At 37.6% G+C, this 21,217-nt stretch overlaps 3 protein-coding genes across 9 annotated transcripts in view; 1 reads left to right on the forward strand and 2 right to left on the reverse strand.

Annotated features, from left to right (window-relative positions):
- The window catches only part of LOC124171505, a 247,691-nt gene that overhangs the window by 65,121 nt on the left and 161,353 nt on the right, over window positions 1–21,217 (reverse strand). For 3 of the 6 annotated variants that reach the window (XM_046550685.1, XM_046550684.1, XM_046550683.1), the window contains one exon: window positions 15,442–15,598. The exons of 1 other annotated variant lie outside the window; for it this stretch is intronic. In XM_046550685.1, coding sequence (XP_046406641.1) covers window positions 15,442–15,591 — 150 coding nt within the window. In that variant the 5' untranslated portion in view covers window positions 15,592–15,598. Of the gene's footprint in view, window positions 1–15,441; window positions 15,700–21,217 lie in introns of those variants that run through there. 2 more of the 6 variants (XM_046550681.1, XM_046550682.1) reach the window with 1 other exon arrangement.
- On the forward strand, window positions 10,827–14,972 carry LOC124171504. Of its 2 annotated transcripts, XM_046550680.1 has the most exons (6): window positions 10,827–10,931; window positions 13,162–13,488; window positions 13,683–13,751; window positions 13,836–14,044; window positions 14,165–14,330; window positions 14,411–14,972. In XM_046550680.1, exons 2-6 carry the CDS (start codon window positions 13,407–13,409, stop codon window positions 14,599–14,601), a joined length of 717 nt encoding a protein of 238 aa, XP_046406636.1. In that variant the 5' UTR covers window positions 10,827–10,931; window positions 13,162–13,406; the 3' UTR covers window positions 14,602–14,972. The 2 variants fall into 2 exon arrangements, with proteins under 2 accessions (XP_046406636.1, XP_046406635.1); XM_046550679.1 differs by lacking the exon at window positions 10,827–10,931 and having other exon boundaries at window positions 13,007–13,488.
- On the reverse strand, window positions 19,565–20,230 carry LOC124171506. The gene is made up of 2 exons (XM_046550687.1): window positions 19,958–20,230; window positions 19,565–19,877 (listed from the first exon to the last, which is right to left on the reverse strand). Exons 1-2 carry the CDS (start codon window positions 20,136–20,138, stop codon window positions 19,606–19,608), a joined length of 453 nt encoding a protein of 150 aa, XP_046406643.1. The 5' UTR covers window positions 20,139–20,230; the 3' UTR covers window positions 19,565–19,605.

A 21,217-nucleotide genomic window follows, 5' to 3' on the forward strand; every position in this document is an offset into this window, starting at 1 on the left:
CACTTAATATTAATATTCATAATAAGGTGAACCTATGCAAAATTTAAAGTTACAGCATTTATTTTTTAATTTCAAAAGGAATTTAGTGTTCAAATTTTCCTCAATTTTTATGCACCTCAGAAATAGGCATGTAATATTATAGGGCATGTTATACGCCCTTAGTAAGCATCTGAAAGAATGCATAGAAAATCTATATGAAGTGTATTCTATTTGCTCAAAAGCCTTTAGCTGATCAAAAATGGCAGAGAATAATAAAAAGAGCTACGGAAAGAAAGCATTGTATGAAAACTTACAGAAAGGAGATACTCAATAGCATTGACCATTTATGGAGGAAAAAAGATATGAAAATCAGAATATACTGGTAGCAAAACATTTATTTTAACAGATTAATACGTATAAAATATCATCCACACAAAGGATAGGTGTAAATACAAAACGTCGGCATTATGGAACATCAAGGTATGAAAAGAAAAACTGAAAACTCTCCTGGTCTGGATGGCATTAGAGGAATTGTTTTTAAAGAATGTAATCATGGCATCTTGACTTCCTTTTTCCATCTATAACGTCCTAAAACCTAAAAAGTAATTTGTGTTCAAAAACAAGGGTTGAAGGAATGCTATCACCAATTACCGACTTACTGCCGTATTACCTGTTTTCTAAGAAATAGAATGTTTGCTGTGCAAGTCTGATCAAGTTTTTGCACAGATATAACATCCTATATAGTTCTCAATTTGGCTTCTGAAACAAAAATCTATTATACCCATGCACTTTACTCTGCCAGTAATTTTACCAACAACAACATAAATCGTAACTTAAGTGTATACTTTGAATTGACAAACACCGTAAATTCTGTCTACCAGCAGATATCCCTCTGCAAATGTGAATAAATAGGAATTAGAGTTATTTTCATATTTGGTAAAATCTTATATGACAAATGGATTACAAGTTGGGGAAGTCCAGAAAGATTGCAAATACTTCATCTCAGATATTCGACTTGTATCAGCTGGGATAACTCTGTATTGGGTTACCAACCAATAAATTAACTCTAAATGTATTGAAATAATAATTCACGTTATTCTCAGCATCTCACAAGGTTTTCCATGGAATGAGATCCCATTTTGACCGTTCTGTTAGTGTGCTCTAGGGTAAGCAAAATTTCATCGTGTTCACCTTGGTCGACTATTACAATGGTCAACTATAGCATTTAAAATTATTGTAAAAAGTTAAGCTATCTACAGTCCGGCCGCCGAGAGTTGTCCGATGACAGCTCAGAAGAAGGGGTGGGGAACCCTTTGCCAAAACGGTTTGCAGCCAATCGCTGTCCCCCAAACGCACCTCACACCCTCGCCTAGTCAAGCAACGTTGTCACATGTGTATGAAGTACTGAAATAAGCCTGAATCACCAAAACAAAACTTTCCATAGATTGTCTCTTTGCTCTTGCGTGCGTTCTTAGTTCACTGTGCTGTAGGCATTGCTGTGGTGGTATTCTGGATAGTTACTTGTGCTTTTTCCAATGCTTTTCACGAAAACTTCTCAGCGCTTTCGGCGGAAGTATTTCAATTTCTCAATTATGTTGCGTTTTAAAAGCATAGGATAAAACGAATAGAAGGAAAATTACTTTCTTTATTTAATGTCAAATCAGAAACTGCATTTGGTTCACTGGAGTCCTTTCTATGATTGTTTTTTTTCCTAGAGTTATCATTTACACTCCGGCATTTAAATTAGCAGCATTTTTCTATATTTTACTTCAATTACCGGTTCGTTTGAGGGCAATACGTGATATTTGCGCGACCGCTATTTTTCTCAGTGAGGGCAGAGTAGTAGGAAAGTAAAGGATAAAAAGGTAATGCTGACCGCGACTCTTCCGTTGGCCCTTCATGCCCGTCGTCCCTTCCGGCTCCTTTCTTCACGGAACCCTTTGGTTTACGTGTGGTGTGGGCGTTTCCCTTTCCGACCTAGCAACATTGCCCCCTACCCCTTCTAGCTGTCAACGGACAACTCTCCGCGGCCGGACTGTACTATATGCTACCCATGCTGTTAGTACTGATGTACAAAGTTTTGTGTACTTTTCCTAATACATACATATATTACTCCCACATCTCTTCCGGCACTATTATTTAGGGTGTAAATTCCCAACACCTCAATTGTTTAAAATAAAAAAACAACTGTATGCAACAAATATGTAATGTTGTGCTATATGTGAGATCCTATATGTCTCTAGTTGACCTCCACAACCACTATAACTACCACAAGGAGATCTGAGGCTTTTCATACTAAGCAACAAAATTTAAAATTGTGTCCTTGGGGTCCATAATACATAGGGATAAAACTATATGATGCATTTCCATGCCATGTGAAAAAGAGACAACTTTGAATGGCTTTGAAAAGACAATTACATAACTTTCTTTGTGAGAAATGTCTCTTTAGAGAACTATTACAAAGCTGAGGTTCCAATGTAAACGTATTTTTCATTGTTCTCATACAGTTTTGGAACATATTATATGTTCTATACATACATTCCTTGAAATGCCTTTGGACCAAATACTGACACAAAATAATTGCTAACAAACGTGAAAGGGCCATTCATCCCTCCTCCCCTGATGGGATGCAAGAATGATGAAACTTCAATTCAGGGAACCAACCCAAGGAGGAAGGAAAGTCAAAATGACCTACAAAAAGTCACTACTCAGTCATGACTGCAAAAGCTAACTTTTTGAGGGTCATTCTGAGGTCAAAGTGATGTCATTTTGACTTTGAATTCATTTGTCACATGAAAGTATAAAGAACCTATTGAAAATTTAATCAGGTCAAATATTGCCAACCAGTGGCATAGTATAAGGGAGATCCAGGGGGTCCGGACACCCCGGACCTTTTTCCCCCCTGGTTTTGGATCCCCCATCCCACACAAAATTCCTGATTATAAAATTGATTTCAACACTACTCACTCCCTCAGCATTTCAACCTGAAGGTTGGTTTGGAAAGGTGAGGGTAGAGCTCAACCCAGGCACTTCACACAACCAGGCACACAAATATCACACATAAACGGAGGGGGGCTTGTTTCTTTCCCTGGGCAAGATCTACAGATGAATATTAATTTCGGGGAGTCCAAAGCTTCACCCCCCGTTTGAACCTGGGACCCTTTGGCTAATAGCCAGTTTCTACATCCATTAGGTTTTAGGTCTCAATTTACTAGGCGGCGTCCCCTAAAATTCCCCCTTCTGCCCTCACCCCCAGTGTCTCCCCAAGACGCGACTGCGCCACTAGTCCCGGGCGATATATTGTGAAGTATCGTCATATTTAATTAAATTCGTAATATGAAATTGATATTTGAAAATAATCGATTAATGGTGGAGCGCAATAAAAGTATCGGGACTGATAAAATATCGTAACGGAAAAAAATATCACGATACATCATACAATGAAAATATGGGTGGGATAAATTAACGGAGCCTTTTAAATATATTGGTAGCGTTAAAAATATCCTTCCTACAAAATATTACGATGTATCATAAGGTAGAAAGTGGACTTTCGATAAGATAACGATTTTTAATCCAATAAAAAATATCGAACCTGATAAAAATCGCCTTCTAATGAAATACAACGTTATACCATCCTATAAAAAATCGCCAATGCTAAAATATCACTAAATATCGTCCAATAAAAATTGCCGCTCGGATAAAACATCGTGATTTATTGCCCGTAAAAAAATTGCGTCATCGCGCCCGATATATTGTCATGCTTTGGCGACGGAAAATTATGTTGGGAGAAGACAGCTGTAGGGTTGGCCTTCGTTTAAGCTAGACATTATATCGATGTATTTAAAAAATTACTTATTTTATATTGAATATGAATTCTCCACTAAGAAATTACGTAACAAATGATGGAAGTTTTGGGATGAAGGAGGCGATTTTTTTATCCGATAGTATATCGTGATATTCATTAGGAGGTATTTTGTCATCTAATTGCATATCCGTGATATTTTATCTAAAGGCAATTTTTTATCGTATTATATGTCGCGATATTTTGTTTGGTTTGAGATTTTTTATGGAATGATCGGGTTATTTTTTATGAAGGTGATTTTTATCGGGCCCGATATTTTAATCGGTTTAGGATAATTGATGCGTTCATTGCATACATGTATAATCAATTGATCATAAAATGAACCTGTCATTAATGCGTCAATAATTCAAAGATACTATATATGGATGGAGTTCGTGAGTTTTATCATAATTTGAACGAATTACATATCGTGATATTTTATATCTGTCGTCAATTTCAAATCAAACTCGGAGGCATTTTTTCATCTAATTGTGCATCGTGATATTTTATCTTAAGAAAATTTTTATCAGATGATATTTCGTGATATTTTAACATGGCGAAGATCGTTTTTTTTTTAGATACATCGTGGTATTTTAACGGAAGGCGATTTTCAGGTCAGCACGTAAATAATTTAGCTGTTGGGCGATTTTCGTACGCGATGCAATGACTTGATATGATAATTGTTCCTTAAAAATGGTCTTTTCTTCATTACTACCGAAAGAGAAGGTGCGGGAGTAAACCTATTGCGTCGAAAATATTCCGAAAGAAACCCGCCACGTGCCCAAAACGTTTCGAATTTCGTATAAACTCGACCAACTGTAACGCGCCGCGGTTTTTCAAGAAAAATGCAACTCGTCGCCAATTGTCGCATTTACGCAATAAATAAAGCTTCCACCTGCTTTCAATAATATTCACTTGCATCGGCGCGGATGTGCATACGTGCGTCGCTATGGGAATAATACTCATTGTCAGTAACGCTACAAATACATAGCGGTCTTCAATTAAAATCAACAATTTACTGTTGATATTGTAGTTATAACGTAACTAATGCAAGAACAATAATTCGTATAAGTTTAAAGCAACTGGTTCTGCTGGAATTTAGTGTTTGTTTCACTACAATAAGCCTTTTCTGTGGCTGTTAACGCTCATTTTCACAAACGATCGTTCGTGAGGCCTTCCTTCGAAGGAAGAGCTCTAGGTTGCAGCCATTGAGGAGAAGAAGAAGCCAGTGAGATTTGAGAGAAGCATTTGAGAGTCATGTCTCAACAGAATAAATCAGTAAGTATTATTTAATAAGTGTTAAGTAAACTTTTAAAGGATTTTTTGTTTATCCTATCACAAATATTCTGCAATGCTTGCATTCTTCACAGTCGCATTTATAATTCGTGATGGTTGACTTTGTTTAAAATGTCAGTTTGAGAAATGTTGTTTCCCATTCCATCATTCACATCACTCCATACTTGTTACAATCGTGTTATCCACTGCAGGGGCGCAACTAAGAATTAAGGCTGGGGGGGGGGGTTTAGGAGCAACTAATACTTAGGTGTTTGGGGGTATTGCATACCCACCAGGGTAAGTAGGAATTGCGGGGGCCCTCCAGAAACATTTGAAGAATAATAGTTCAAAACGGTGAGTTTTACGGCTTTCTGAGGGATATTTGATTAATCCTAACACTTTTCAATAAGTAATACTAATCCATTAAGTAAAATGGATTAAACTTAAAAATTTCTCTGAGCTCTGGGGGGGGGGGTTTATCCCCCAAATTCCCCCACTTGCTGCGCCACTGATTCACTGGGCAATTGATGCTATTAGGGTCGGAATTGGTACTACAGGGCACCACCGCATGGGTAATTCAGTTCTAATGTTTCTTGATAATTACAATTTTAGAACACTGGCAAAAGGAAAAAGAAGGTGGACAGGTCGCACCGCTTCAGGGGTCTTGTGTGTCCTTTCATTTTAGTACATCATAGGCTTGTCTGGTCCTAGGAAAACGCCGTGTGCAGAAAAAACCCCTTGGGCTTCCCTTCAGTCCTTAGTTAGGGGCCTTCAGTCCTGGGGTCAGGTGCCCCTGCATTAATTTCCTCCTGCCCACGCTGGCCAGTCCGCCTCTGATTGATACCACTGTAACGTTTAGTTTCTGAACAGATCTCCATTATTATTTATTGCACATAAATTCATCTGTATTCTTTTAGGCTCAACGCAAACTTAAACGCCGTGCTAGAGCAGAGGTAGAAAGAGCTCGGACACTATCACAATATATGAGTGATGACAGCTGTAATGCAGATGATGAATCCACAGATCAAGATGAACAATTGAACTCTAATAATAATGAAGAGCATATTATTGAAGATCCCATGGATGTAGGTGATAACTTAGTTCAAAGTGATTCTACTGCAAGTGGCACATCAGAGGAAAGTGATGAAGACCTTTTCATATTTGAAGAAGTAATTGTTGCCAATAATCCTCAACTTCAGGATGATGAGGACAGAGAGGCCTATCTGTTAAGGGCACTCAAAGAATGGGCTCATAGAGGTGTTTCACTCAAAAAAATCGATACCCTGCTTAGTATACTTAATCCTATTCATCCTTACTTACCTCTAACTCATAGTGCCTTGCTTGGAACTCCTCATTGTGTTGATGAACTTCCCAGAATGGGAATGGGAAAATTTTGGTATAAAGGGCTGAAAAAAAATCTTGAGCAAAGGCTGACAGAGAAATACTTAAACGAATTCAAAAGAGTTGTTATTGATATCAACATTGATGGTTTTGAACCCTTTAAAAGCACTCACGATAGCATTTGGGCAATTTTGGGTAGACTTAGGAATCAAAAGGAGCCCTTTGTTATAGCTACTTACCTGGGTAAGGGAAAGCCAAGTGACATCATTGAATATTTGGCGGATTTTGTGAGGGAAGCCCGGGCATTGACAGCAAATGGCATATTTATGTTCAGTCAAAATTACCAATTTGAAATCAGACATTACATTCTTGATGCTCCAGCCAGGGCCCTTGTCAAGTGCATCATTGGCCATAATGGATATTTTTCATGTGAAAAGTGTGAAGTTGAGGGAGTTTGGGTTAATGGTGTTATGACTTTCAATGATTTGGATGCCCCAATGCGAACAGATATCACCTTCCAAAACAGATGTAATGTACAGCATCATACAGGTGACTCCCCTCTTGAGAGCATTCCCATGACAAAAATGATTTCGAGTTTCCGACTTGATGCAATGCATTTGGTATATCAAGGAGTAATGAAGCGGTGGATGAAGTTTCTCATGGGAAGCAAGAAGAGGAGAGGGTTATTGAATGAGCAACAGGTCAATGACATAAACAATAAAATTTCTGAACTTGATCAGTGTGTCCCCAGAGATTTCAATCGTAGGCCAAGACAGTTTGAGTTCAGGGCCAAATTTCATGCCACAGAATACAGGCGTATTCTTTTGTATGATGGTTTATGGTTGTTCAAGGATTTAAATGAAAGTCTGTGGAAGAGCTTCAAGCTTCTTCAGGTTCCATTGTACATTCTTTGCAGCCCCACTTTAGTGAAGAAGGAGAATATGCTTGATGTGGCCCAATTGTTACTGAGGCGATTTATTGAACATTCCCAGAGATATATTAGTGAAACTTTTGTATCATATAATGTACATGCACTGTCACATCTTGTAGAGGAATGCAGGGAAAATGAATGTACACTAGATGAGCTTAGTGCTTTTCCATTTGAAAACTATATTGGTGTCATTAAGAAACTGCTCAGGTCAGGTTACAAGCCATTAGAACAGCTTGTCAACAGAGATGTTGAACGGGGTCAAGGTCCTTAAAATATAAGGTTGTCTCAGTCAGCACTGCGCATGCGCCAACTGCTAACCCTTGACGTCACTGATGACCCGTTGTACGTTCACCGTTCACCAGGCTTGCCTAACGTGCGCGTCAGTGTGCATGCGACCATTGCGACTCATCAGTATTTTTAAATACATCTCTTCATGGAATAAGGGTGCTGCAGGTGCCGAGTAAAGTATCATACGGATATTTCAAAAGTCCAAGTCAGTTTTTTGGATAAGAAACTCCTTTAGAACAAGAAGGAAGAAAATGCCGGGGGCCCGGTGTACCGTGGCAACATGCACAAACAGCCTAATTAAAACAAGAAACTCTGGGATGGATGTTTCATATCACAGGTGAGTGTATGAAGATTTATTCACCAAAATTCTATTATTTATGTTTAAATGCTACTTTATTTCGTATTTCGCCATTCTAAGTCTTTCAGTTTGTCCTCAGTATAGGGTACACATTTAAGTCATGAACAGCTAGTTTATTAGCCTACATTTAGATAATGCTCAGTTTAATTTACAGTGACGTTATATCATTCAATCCTAATTAGTTAACTGCCTGAACTACTTACGGTGTGGTTTCAGATACACTTCTAATCGCACATGTTTTCTTTTAGAGATATTTTCACAACTAACACCTCGTGTTGTTAATCAAGTTAAAGTTAATCTCAAAGGTGATCACAGTATTTCATCTAGTCAAGGGTACGATTATTTTGGAACAATATCATGTGGAACAAGGCTGCGTATTGAGCTTTTCCATTTCGTGAATATAATTATGCACGGAATATGAAAATATTTTCAGTTCCGGCATTTGAGCTAGAATTTCTCATGTTGTGCTGATGCTTTTACTAAATCAACTCCTTCCAATTTTATGCTCCCTCCTAATTTACTTTGCTGATCATTAAAATGTTAAAAATAGCAACTGGTAAGAGGTGAATTAGGTATTTGTATCTGCTCTATTGTTGGCCAACGAGGTATTACGCACTATATAATGAAATGTAGAAAACTTTGTAATTTCATTTTTTTGGAGGCCCTTCACCGTCTAAGAATAATTCTATTAGGAAAGAATGCTGGTGTGGTACAATGTGCCCGTAACACAAGCGAAGGCTGCGAAGAGGAGTATGTGTTGGCGAAAGCTTTGGCAAAAACCAAAGTTAACCAGGAGATAAAGAATGGGTTTACTCCTGAGGAAAGGTCGTGGGGGATGTGTGACCCAGTGATTCAGCCTTTACCTGAAATGTGTGAAAGCTCAGGGTGTGATGTGCCAGAAGTTTCTGCAGATGCCCTCAATTACTTGGGTGGCTGGATAGCCAAGAAGTTGATTGGGACCCATCCTTATTTAGGAAAGAGGACCCATGAAGTGGAAAAACATTTTTCTCTTCAGTTTCAACAGAAGTCTTTGTTGCCATGGGTAATGCATTTATCTTACGGTGGTCTTGTGCTGCCATCGGAAGACTTCTCCTCTGCGCTAGAGAAGTTAGAGTGCATGTTCAATGCAATAACGAATGGGGGCTTGCCATCAGGTAGAGGACTGGTAAAAACCATAACGGAGACATTGAGCAAGCGCTCAGAATTGGATAAAATTGTAATTAAAACATTTGTTAAGCAGAGGGTCTTCATAAGGATGAAATATTTCAATCAAAGAAATGTCTTGAATAAGAAAAATTCCATTTGTAAAAAGATGAAAAAAATTATTCATTAAAATATATTTAATGCATCAATTGTTTCATTGACTTATTTTCAGGAATTTATATACCTTGGGCAGTTTGTGGGTCTATCTGGAATTAGCAGTGATACCAGATAAAAAAAGGTAGGCATGGCATTGTTGAAGTGTGCATGGCTTGTGTTAGGTGCAAAATGAGGTGGGCCCATGGAAGTATTTGTCATTAGCTACTATTGAAAGCTTCTATCGCATTAAAGTTCTATTGCAGAGATAGCTGGAAGCCAAATATGTAAAAGTATTATTAATGATGTTTATTTACCTGGTTCTTACTCATTTCAAACTAATTAATTTTAGAGATGAGCTCACTATTTTGTTATGTGGGCATTCATAGGTTGTTATTTAGCGTAAATTCGTTAGTTGCTTTTGTCAATAGGTTAGATTTGATACATTTTATTTGGTTTAAAGTACAATTAATGACTGAAATAACAAAGCTACCTTTGCAACCAATTAAATAACTGGTGAAATTGACCTCGGATTATTCAGTATTTGCCTCGTTTGGTCATGGTTTTTTATTGGATACTAGAACTTCTAATTTGACGCAAAAATTTTCTTTGAGCAGCCAAAACACCACTAAAGTCTACGCTTAAGCAGTTAGATAGATGGCCAATTGTCTCCTTTATGTAAATATTTCGCCAAAAAGTAAATTCAACATTCCATTATCGTCATAAAGTAGAATGCTAAGCATTGGAGATGTAACTCTGCAAAATAGTCTCATGTCTCGCCTACCCTTTATCCTTGAATATGAAATTCAGTTTCATCATTGATGTTATTTGTTTCAGATAAAATTGATACATAAATTTCACTTAAGTTAAGGTTCAAAAGGGAGTTGACATATTATCTTTCAGTTCTACATATCGTTAATAATTATCTAGTGCGTACATCATTCGTCATTTGGTTTTCGATTCCTCACTATCATTTTGCTTGCTTTTTTCAATGCATTAAAAGGTAGATCGGCATTAAATATTGGCTAATCGTCGACGCCGACATTTCCGCATCACGATCCCTGTGGAACAATCTAAATCACATGAACCTCTTTTGCATCTGTCTACAAACAATCCCTATCTATATATACCGCAAGTAAGTATCGTTATGCATCATTAAATGTTATTATTTGAAATAAAGCAGAGCGCCACTTATTTCTGTAACCCTCCATTAGTTGATATTTTGGACGAGTTTATTTAGACGAGTAGAGAGACGACCTATTTTCTGTAACGCATGTCGAACTTGAGGTCAGAAAACTTATTTGTTAAAAGCTATGATCGAAAGAACATTTTAACGCCATCAAATTTCGAAAATCGAACTTTTTCATGTGTAATGAGCCGTACACCCTAAGCCAAGTGAGCAACGGCCCAGGAAAATTCAAGGAGCGCGGGTCTGATGGTCGGCGGTGACGTCAAGCCAATGGGAGCCCGATTCGTGAGTGAGACAACCTTATATTTTAAGGACCTTGGAACGGGGTGGATACTTGATGGAACCTCAATCAGAGAAACAACCCAACCAAGTAACTTTATACCACCAGCACGAAGATGCAGATGAGATCATGGATGGTAGAATGTACAAGAAGGTAGTTTTAAGTAATACTTTTCTGGCAGTGACAAACCCTACTGGAAATTTCTTATAAGAAAATTTCTTATCAGAAATTGGACATATTTCTTATAAGAATATTTCTTATAAGAATTTTTCTAAAAGAAAATTTCTTATCAGAAATTGGGCATATTTCTTATAAGAAAATTTCTTATAAGAATTTTTCTATAAGAAAATTGCTTATCAGAAATTGGGCATATTTCTTATAAGAAAATTTTTTATAAGAACTTTTCTATAAGAAAATTTCTTTACAGAAAATGGGCATATTTCTTATAAGAATTTTTCAATAAGAAAATTTCTTCTAACTATCAGTTACAAAATGTTATTTATCACAAATTTTCTGATGGAAATATTTATTATAAATATCATATCAACATGCTTAAAACACTTGCACAAACTTCTATAAAAAGCTACATAAGATTTACATCCCTACTGAGAGTACAAATTTAGCATTTTACCTAATTCAATCCAAATGTAGACGCCTATATCTGGTATACAGCAAACCTAATGATTTCCCATGAACCAAATGTAGATGTCTATCATCAGTGTACATCAAAAAGGACATTGAAGCTCTGTAAAGTTCACCTGGCTGGCCAGAAAAGGCGAGATACCATAGAGGTCTTTCAAGGCATGGGTTCTGTATAGGGTTAATGTCCCCACATGCTAAAAGAAACTAAAATCAATGAAACCAACCATAGCCTAGAATGATGGACTGATAATTGAATACAACTTTGGCAATCATTACGCAATGAAAGATACAGGAATTGCAATATGGAATATGATTTAACCTTGAAAATTGAAGAAGCAAATGAAATAAAATTCAATTTCCACTGGGGATAGGTACTTCAAGAAATTATATGGGAAGGAAGAGTAAAATTTGATAAATAAAATTCATATGAACAATGTTTATTTAAGATACCAGAGAGAATGAGACCTCTACATGCAGATTTGGATAGATAATGAAAGAAATAAGCAAAGCAAAATGGAATTTGATGCCATTTTAGAGAAAAGGATACGTAGAATATGGCTAACAATAAGTGCAAGATTTAGGGAAATTAATAGGAATCACAGAAACACTGATTGATAATAATAGTTGATATATTTTCCATAAAATAATAACTGTGCAGATGTTGGCATACTCATACAAATTCATTCTCATTCTCTTCAGAGACGACTAAATCACTCTCTTTGTCCATTAAAACACGGTTTTCATTAAAACTTCCTCTTATGTTAGATATACCACAATCTGAAAAATATACATTTCTATCTAAATTAATGATGAAAAGTTTAAAATTCAACGAAACTATCTGTTTAAGGTAACATAATACTAGGAATGCCAGTTTTTTAATACTTACCGAATGAGGTCAATGCCTTATTTTGGTTAGAAGCACACGACTTATTTTATTAAACTGCTATCACAAAGACATAGTGAATGATTAACATATAAAAGCAATCCCTAGCAACCTAACAACCAAACAAGTTTTGGTTGTTAGGTTGCTAGGGAACCATGTGAACAGTATCCTGCAACGTATGCAATCGTAGTATACATCGTGGTTATTCATGGCCCATATCGAACTTCCATCGGTCAAGTAATCTGTAGACTCGAAAGAGACAGATCTTATAAGTCTAAAATTTTTCATGTGCCCTCAGCTATACCTAACAAGTAGCATTAAAGAAGCCTCCGCTTCTTGGAACCATTTATGTCAAATACCATGCTGAAAAAAACCAGGAAATTAGCAGAACATTACTTAAAAAAGAGTTATACATAATTTCCAAAAATTATCATATGTAGAATTCCTTAAATAATTATCAATTGCCAACATAAGTTATGGTGACACGCCTGCTGGATGAAAACATAAAAGGTATGCGACCTGCGCAGCATTATTGTAGAATTCTATAAGAAATGCAGATTTCTTATAAGAATTTTTGTAAGACTTATAGAATCCTATAAGAATTTCTATAAGACTTATAGACTCCTATAAGAAATATGTAAGACTTATAGAATCCTATAAGAATTTCTATAAGACTTATAGAATCCTATAAGAATTCTGTAAGACTTATAGAATCCTACAAGTCTTACAGAATTCTTATAAGAATTTCTGTAAGACTTATAAGAAATTTTCAATAGGGCTCTGCTTTTCATTGTTAAACCTCAATCTCTAAATGCTGTAGACAGTTCTGAATCTCATACTTTCTTGATGTTAATATAGTGAATGAGAAGAAATATCCATCTGAGGTTAAGATGGATACTAATCAACAGATGCAGGAGAAAGAAAGCTCTAGTGAGAGTAATGGTCTTGAGCAGATGGACATGGAGCTGGAAAAGGGAAAATTGGATGCCGAAGGGATTTCCAAAGATGGACCAAAACAACAGGCTATTATAGGAAACGTGGGTGATGCCAAGAAGTATAAGAATTAAGATACTGAAAGCATTATCCAACAACACCCAAGTAACATGATAAATAATGAAATGGATGCAGCACAGTCAAGGGATGAGAATGCAGGAGGATCTGGAGAAGGCAACCAGGAGTCTCAAAGTAATTTTCTTGGTGATAGGAAGTTTATATGATAAAAGTTGTCCTTCTCTTTTAATTTTTTAATGTTGATAATTTTGAACTGTTCTTTGGTATACTCAGATCATCAGTTTCCTGTTTTGTAAAAGAAACTGATGTCTCTTATCTTCACTAGTATAGTTTATTAATTACCAACTTTTCCTTCATATCTTTCACAGGTGTTGAGTTAACAAACAGGCTCTTGGTATGTGAAAAAATGATTACAAATATTCAAGCTTGTAATAAGAGTAAGTTGGCATAATTATTGCTCCCGAATTTTCAGAGAAAATTTGTCTTGTCCAATCTCATTTGTAACTCTTAATTCATTGCAGAACATGAAATGTTAGTTGCAGAATCTCTGAAAAGCCTTGAGATTAAAATGAACACCGTACTACTAAACCAAGGAAAAATTCTAGCATATATTGCTCCAGAAGATAAAATGTTTGAGCCCGCAAATATGCCAAATATACTTTTGGATAATGAGAAGGACCTGAGCAACTTTGAGGAGTTCCTCAAAACTCCATCCAACTTCAAATCATTTGTAAGTAACTTGTCTGTTACCCTAACTCTTCATCATCCATCAACTTCACACCTTCTATTTTTCTTTTTTCTGTTCAGTGTTAAAGTTACGATTAATTTATTTTGGTTTCCTTTCTGACAGGTTTCATATGTTAGGCAAATGACGATTGATCAAACTGATGAAAAGGAGTCAGCAGCCCATATACTAAGAAAAATGTTCACAAATAAATTCGCTCGTTGTATTAATTGGGATGGAGGACACGGAAAAATTACATTTAGCAAAACTTACATAAATAAGGCTATTTGCAGTAAGTATGAATTCTTCTACCTTTTTTATCCAAATTAGAAACTTTCAGCTTTATGGCATTATTTTCTCCTTTGTTTTTAGTCTCCCAATTGAAGAATTTCCCTCAAGGAAAATTAATCAAAACAAAGACAAAAATTCAGCGGTGGTTTAACACCAGCAATCAGAGACAATTAGAAGGGAGAAGAAGCAAAGCAGAACATTCTGAAATGGGCAATGAGGATTGTATTTCTCCATGTGTAATTGATGAGGGAGACAAGGAGCAAGAAGATTAGGAAAAGTTACACATTTCCTTACCTTTTTTTCTGTAAAATCTATTTTTTATTAAAATAAATCATTATATGGCCATTACACCTGAGATGTTTGATTTATCCCTAAAAATGACAATATAAATTAAAGTATAAACATTCAGATGTAAAAAAAACTAGGTTTGGTCATAAGTAGTCAAGGTGAGGTCAAAGTGAGGTCAAAATGATAGGTAGTCATTTAAGGTCATATTGACATCATCATGAGTCAAGAAGGATGTCATTTCAAGGGACCATTTTGAGGTCACCGTGACTACCAAGCCATGACTTGAAAATGACATCAAGATGATGGCATAATGACTTTTCATTCCTCCTTGGGAAGACTGTATCTTCTGCCACTTCCTGAGAGGAGAAAAGAATGAGTTTAAAATTCATACAAAAATACATTCCTTTTTATGATCTGAATTGGAACACTATAGGTGTTTCAATTTGATCAGAAGTCATACATGCAGTCAATTAAAGTCTTTATTCTAATTACAAATGAAAGTTTGGCTACTCTGCTAGTTTCAAGACACTAAGATTTAAATTTTTTCCATATAATATGCCAAGTTAATGTTAGGGATGATACAGGGTAGCTTTTAGAAACGGTACGATGATAACTAAAATACAGCCAAACAACAATAATTTTAAAATGCATGTTTTGACATGCTTTTTTTTGGTTAATTCAGCCATAGGAATTTAAAGAAAAGGTATTTTAATGGCATGTTTATTGTAATGCAATTTTTTCCCACAGAAATGACATAATCAAACCTGTGACGTTATATTTTCACACATGAATTTAATTTAAAAGTAAATTCCCTAAAGTCTTACCTCAGTGAGGTCAGCATAAGCTCCCTCATGTTCTTCCGGCTCTGCTTCATTGGTCTTCCTGCCATCCTTTATCCTATATGCCTGGCTAAGCCATTGGCAAATTTCTCTTTTGAAGTTGGCATCATCAAGGCTTCCATACTGACCTGGCATGCAGCATCTGAAACATGTAATCACAAACAATATATTACAGTGCAACTCAGTACATATTGAACTATCAATTGTTTCTACTACTGAAACCATAAGAAAGTCAAGGTTGCCTTTAAGAACTGATAACAAATTTTTGAGTGATGCCATTGCTCTCTTGTTTCTCACTCCACTCCAGTTAAGTAATGAGCCTACATAATTGCTCATGACTTTCGATAAATTGTGTCTTACAAAAACTCCTTGGTTCTATGCCAAGCATCCACTTAACTCTCTGAACTGAAAAGATAAGGTTAAATTTGAAAGAAGAAGCATTGCACATCAAAAGGAAGTACCTCTGTAGTAGTAGGTAAAGCCTACTAAAACTTCTTTTTACACAATAATGGCTTACCATGTATGACCTGAAGCTCTTGCCTGCTTCAAGCAACAATTCCACCTCCACCAGAGATTCGTAGGACTGTACTGGTAGAGCTATAGGACAATGAAACATTAAATTTTCTGTGCCCTTATTGTGTCCCTTGTTTCCTTAACTCCGCCTTAATGTCTGTTTGATTAGATATAATTTCACGGCAGAAAGCAAATAATTTACTTTGATTGTCACAGTGCTCAACTACAAAGGCATCGAAGTCTTCCTTCCACACGTATTCCAAACATTGATGACCCGTACCATCTGCATGTAGCTGCTGCAATGCAGCTTCTACACTTTCTGCACCCACCACCAGGGGCGGATCCAGGATTTCTTTCTGGGAGGAGCACAAGCAAGGCCGTATCCAGGATTTTGTTGAGGGGGGGGCACAAGGATACCTCGTCATACAAAACGAACGAAATGATAATGGGACCATATTAAAAATCTAGCATATTTTTTAGGGTCTGGATCCGCCTATGCCCACCACCCCAGCATCAGATGTTAGGCCTGCTGGATAATGTGACATCACATTTATATATGCAATAAGTAGATAACTATAATGCCTTAAAGACACGCAATCTGCAAGAAACTTACTATGTAAGATGCTGAAACATTCCTCTTCTCGATCATCTGCACCTCTTGGCAATGACATACAGTAGAACCTCGGTTATACGACCCTCAGTTATACGATGCCCTCACTTATACGCCCATTTTTTTGGTCCGGTGAATAACCCCATATGAACCCATGTATTTCCAACCTCAGATTTTTCCCAGCCAATGAGATAAAATACCTCACTTATACGAATTTTCCGATAACTGCTCTACGAGAAAATTGCGGTACGCGCGCCGCTTTTAGTCACAGGAGCGGGGGTAGTACGTGCTCATCACATAGATATGTCAACGAAGAATAATAAGTTTTAATAATGGGCGAGGCTGTTTATTAGATACTAGTTAACTGACTAACTAATAACTGCAGTAGATGATCGTTAATCCGGAATATCTATCTCTAACGGAAGATTGTCAAGAATTTTCCAAGGTTATGTTTTACGTCGCCCCAGCGAAATAACACCAGAATGAGCCGTTAAAAATCCTCGCGTACCAAAATTTTAGCTTCCAAGGTCATCCAAAAAAGACTATCGTATTTGCAGAATGGGCGTTTGTAAGTCGATGGCGATTCAACACGATGGTAAAAACAGCGTGCGTGGTCTCATTCCGCGGGGGTAATCCCTCATCCGCGGGACGAATTGAGCCGGGGAAAGTTGCTTACGCGGCGCGCAAATCAAAACTGACCCAACTTGTATCTGAGGGTTATAATGAAATATAGTTTGACCTTGAGTGGCTATTAGCTTGAGTCTGCCTGGTGGCAAGCGTTTGTTTTTTAACTGAACGAGAGTTAGTACGAATGCCCTCGGAGAATAACTCGCGTCGTCAGTAGTAACGTAATCATTTTAGTCAAATTCAACACGCGAAAAAGAAGGCATATCTTTTCGACTCAGGAATGGCTTATAACCATTATATCGAATAACAAAAAGTGTCCGGTGTTGTTATCAGATACGGGGAAGCAAAATATTTCGTGAAGATTAGCCACACGGCTTGTGAGACGAAATTCCCGGCGCTGAATTCGCGGAAGAATGCCGACAGAGAAGCTATACCCGGTAGATTCAATCTACTATTGTTAAAATTTCATGGGAAAATTCTTTTTTAGTGCGTAAACATTATTGTGAGGAGAGTTTTTTCCGGGCTCATAATCTATTTTTGTTCATTCATCACTGACAGCAGTTGCGCGATTATTTCAAATGCTCAATTAAAAGAAGTGATCTAAGCACCGGAAAAGTCTTAGTCACGAAATATCCCGGGTACCGGAGGCGTAACTAGGAATATGCTTTGGGGGTGATGGTAGTACCTGGGGGGGCGGCTTCACCCCCCACCCCCCAGAGGCAACGGGGTATCCCATGAAATTAAAAAAACAGGCATGCCTGTAAATACGTTTTGCATCATTTTGGAACCTAAAATTTAGCTTTAAGAAGATGCAGTTGCTGTTCATCAAAGCTAGACTTTTGTTTCATTTTTTTTTAATTTCTCTGAGGCTTTGGAGAGGGATCTATCCCCTCATCCCCCAACCATATTTACGCCACTACCGGGTGCTTCATATTATCTATGGCATGGTATTTAGAGGGAGGAAACGGAGAGCTGGGGTCATTTTCGCCAGGAGGTAAGGGAGGGAGTATAGAAACTTTGTGTTGGAATTAGCCAGGTTGTAAAAATAGGCTTAACCAAGGCTTAACGTGCCATCTGCCAGACAGTGTGTTGCACTGGAAGTTCCGTCTACACTACTCTCAAGCAGGGATACAGCCATCTCTGAAAGCTTTCTGCCTCTGCCAGGATATTAACCCGGGTCCATAGGGTGTGAAGCCTTCGTGATGCATTAGTGAAATTTTGCTCCCTAATTACGGGGTTATTTTGGATGACTTTCCTCACGTATTTCATTTCTTCAATCTCCAATCTTGGGTTTGCCTATAGGTGGTAAAATGAATTTCCTGAAAACTGCTGTTAATGAGACAACTTTTTTTCAAAAATTGGCTTCTCTGTGAACATTTAATGTCATCATTCCGAAATCTCTCGAGTATGAAAGCCTTGCAGCTAAGTCAGTGGCGGCTGGTGGTAATTTATCTAGGGTGTGCATTAGAGCAGATATAGGATGATTTAATTATATTATGTTAATACTAATCCATGAGCATCATATTTCGTCGTAATAGAATACATAGCAAGCAAAACATATCACTGGTATATTCTACCCTTAAAATTGCATGAACAGAAATAATATTAGCATTCATGAAAATAATTATTCTAAACACACCTTTACAAGTGACGGTAGGTGAAATTCATTCTCCTTTCCTTACACCCTACGAGGAAGTAGTGTAGAAAACGGCCATAGAGATGACTCTGTAGACGGAATAGGATCCTGGGCGCAGGTAGTGTAGGTGGCGGCTACACCACTACACTACCTGCGAGTCACTCACCAAAAATATGCGCGTGCGCACTCGCATCGTTTTGAGCCTGCTCCCATCACCCATTGGAACTGTGCATACCCCGCTTACTTCGTCCCGCCAGAGCACCCTCAAGCGATCGCATAGACCGAAAATGCGCCCGGCGCGATGCCACGGGATCGTACACTTGTAGAGCGGTGAATTCGAAAAGGAGAAAGCTGTAGCGTTCGGAGTTTCATTTTTCTTGCACATGCAGACAGGATTTTTAACCTTCTCGTTGCAAAGGAATATTTTTCTTTTATAATTCATTCATCTTTGGGTGTGCACTTGCTAACATGCGTATACGCACGCGCCGCCACTGAGCTTAGTACCAGAAATGCTAGACATTCAACCGTGGGTAATGTTGTTCAGGAATGCAAAATTATGTTTCTCTTAAAGTAACACATCATCAGTGGTGCTGCTTGTGAGAAAATAAGATTATTAGGCTTCAATTTCTTGCCTCCAAATGAGTAATTGCATCCTGAAAACAAACCAGCCCCTATAGGAAAGGATTTCATGCTAAAAACTGAAAAACCTCACCTATGAAACTTCCTCACTTATGAAACTTTTTTTGGTTTTCCGCTGAAAGTTTCATAAGTGAGCTACTGCATTTTCATTTTCAGAGAGAGAGGTTTTTGCTCTCTTCCCTTCATGAGCCACATTTCCTCTCTGAGGAATGTTGAAACATGATGACATAATTATCTCTGCAGCCTCATCAGAGGAAGATGATTCCCCAGGTAACTTAGTGGAGGTTTTCATCACCACCCTCTTATTCCTGGCGATAGCTATGGATTTAGTTTTGTAGCCCTTTTCCACCACTCTGATAATGACAGCCTCGAATTCTTTTGCTAAATTGTAGTCATCTGGAAATGAAAAATGGAATGGAAGAATAAACAAGAGTTGGTTTAGGAAAATGTAATGACCATATTTTTCTCTAAGTTACCAATCAATGGAGTTTTCCTGATGACGGGACACTGCCTCCAGTCATCAGAAGGTGAGACACATCTCTTTATCTCTTCCCCTACAGATGTGCTTTCGTTTGGCCACAAAACAAACTCATGGCCCTCTTCATACTCAAACCAACATATTGGCACAACATTGAAAACAGCAGAATTTTCCTCCATGAATTCTGCAATGAACCAACCAGACCTAAAAAGAAATATATGAATTACTCATGGCACTTAATTCGCAGGCATTTTAATTGTATAACTAGCAGCTACTTTATCAGGATAAATGAAGATAAAGTAGCTTGAATAATTACAGGGCAAATCACCTTTTCAATTCAACAATGCAGTGGCTCAGCAACATACAAAGCATCATTATGGTCAGGGATACGGATCACCATTGCCTTACTTCTAACCTCAGCAAGGGACCATTTTTTATTGACCCCCAATCGTAGTAGATGTCTCCATGACCCCCAAGCGAGGTAGACGTAACCAAGGCGACTCTTCGAACATCCCGTCCGGTAAAAGTATTCTGGGAACGTTAGCTACCCGTCATTATTTAAATTTCCATAAAATAATGTCACGTGACTAATTAAATGCTCCAATGCACAGATTTTTGACAATAAAATCCTGCCCTACTTGACATTTTTCTGAGGACTTCCTATCAACAGAGTAGCAACCATGTTTCAATACGGAGGAACAGAGCTTCACCGCCAAATCCCCAACGAACTTAACACTAATTAGTGGCCGTGTTAAGCAAGTCTGACAAAATAAAATGGAGGCAAACCTCTTAGGTCTGACCAACTGAAATGGGAGCAAGTTCGCCAGCCACCAAATCAACATGATTCCAATGGTGTTCCCGGGGAGAGAGAGAGAGCAGTATATTTGATTCGCGCGGGTGTTTAATGCAACGGCTGACCCCTTCGCAAGACACGAGAACGAATGGAGGAACAGGCGAAGATAGGAAGTGTAGCGAGGCACTTAGTGGAGGTGGGTACTACACTTCGCAAGGGGCCAAAAAATACCTTTTCCCGGGATAAAATTTTCACTTCGCGGAAAAGAACTTCACTGATATCAGATACCCGAATATTTTTAAAAATCGTATTACGTATAATACCATCATCACCCGAGCCCTAAAATTTAAATTCTATGTTTATCTCAAAATCAATGTTTTTTTAATCTCCTGGAAGGTTTCTCGGGAATAACAGCATGCAATTTCCACTGCCTTTACCTCGGAACACTTTATTTCCAGTCTTAAT

This window comes from Ischnura elegans, chromosome X (genome assembly GCF_921293095.1).
Source record: "Ischnura elegans chromosome X, ioIscEleg1.1, whole genome shotgun sequence".
NCBI classification, from domain to species: Eukaryota; Metazoa; Arthropoda; class Insecta; order Odonata; family Coenagrionidae; genus Ischnura; species Ischnura elegans.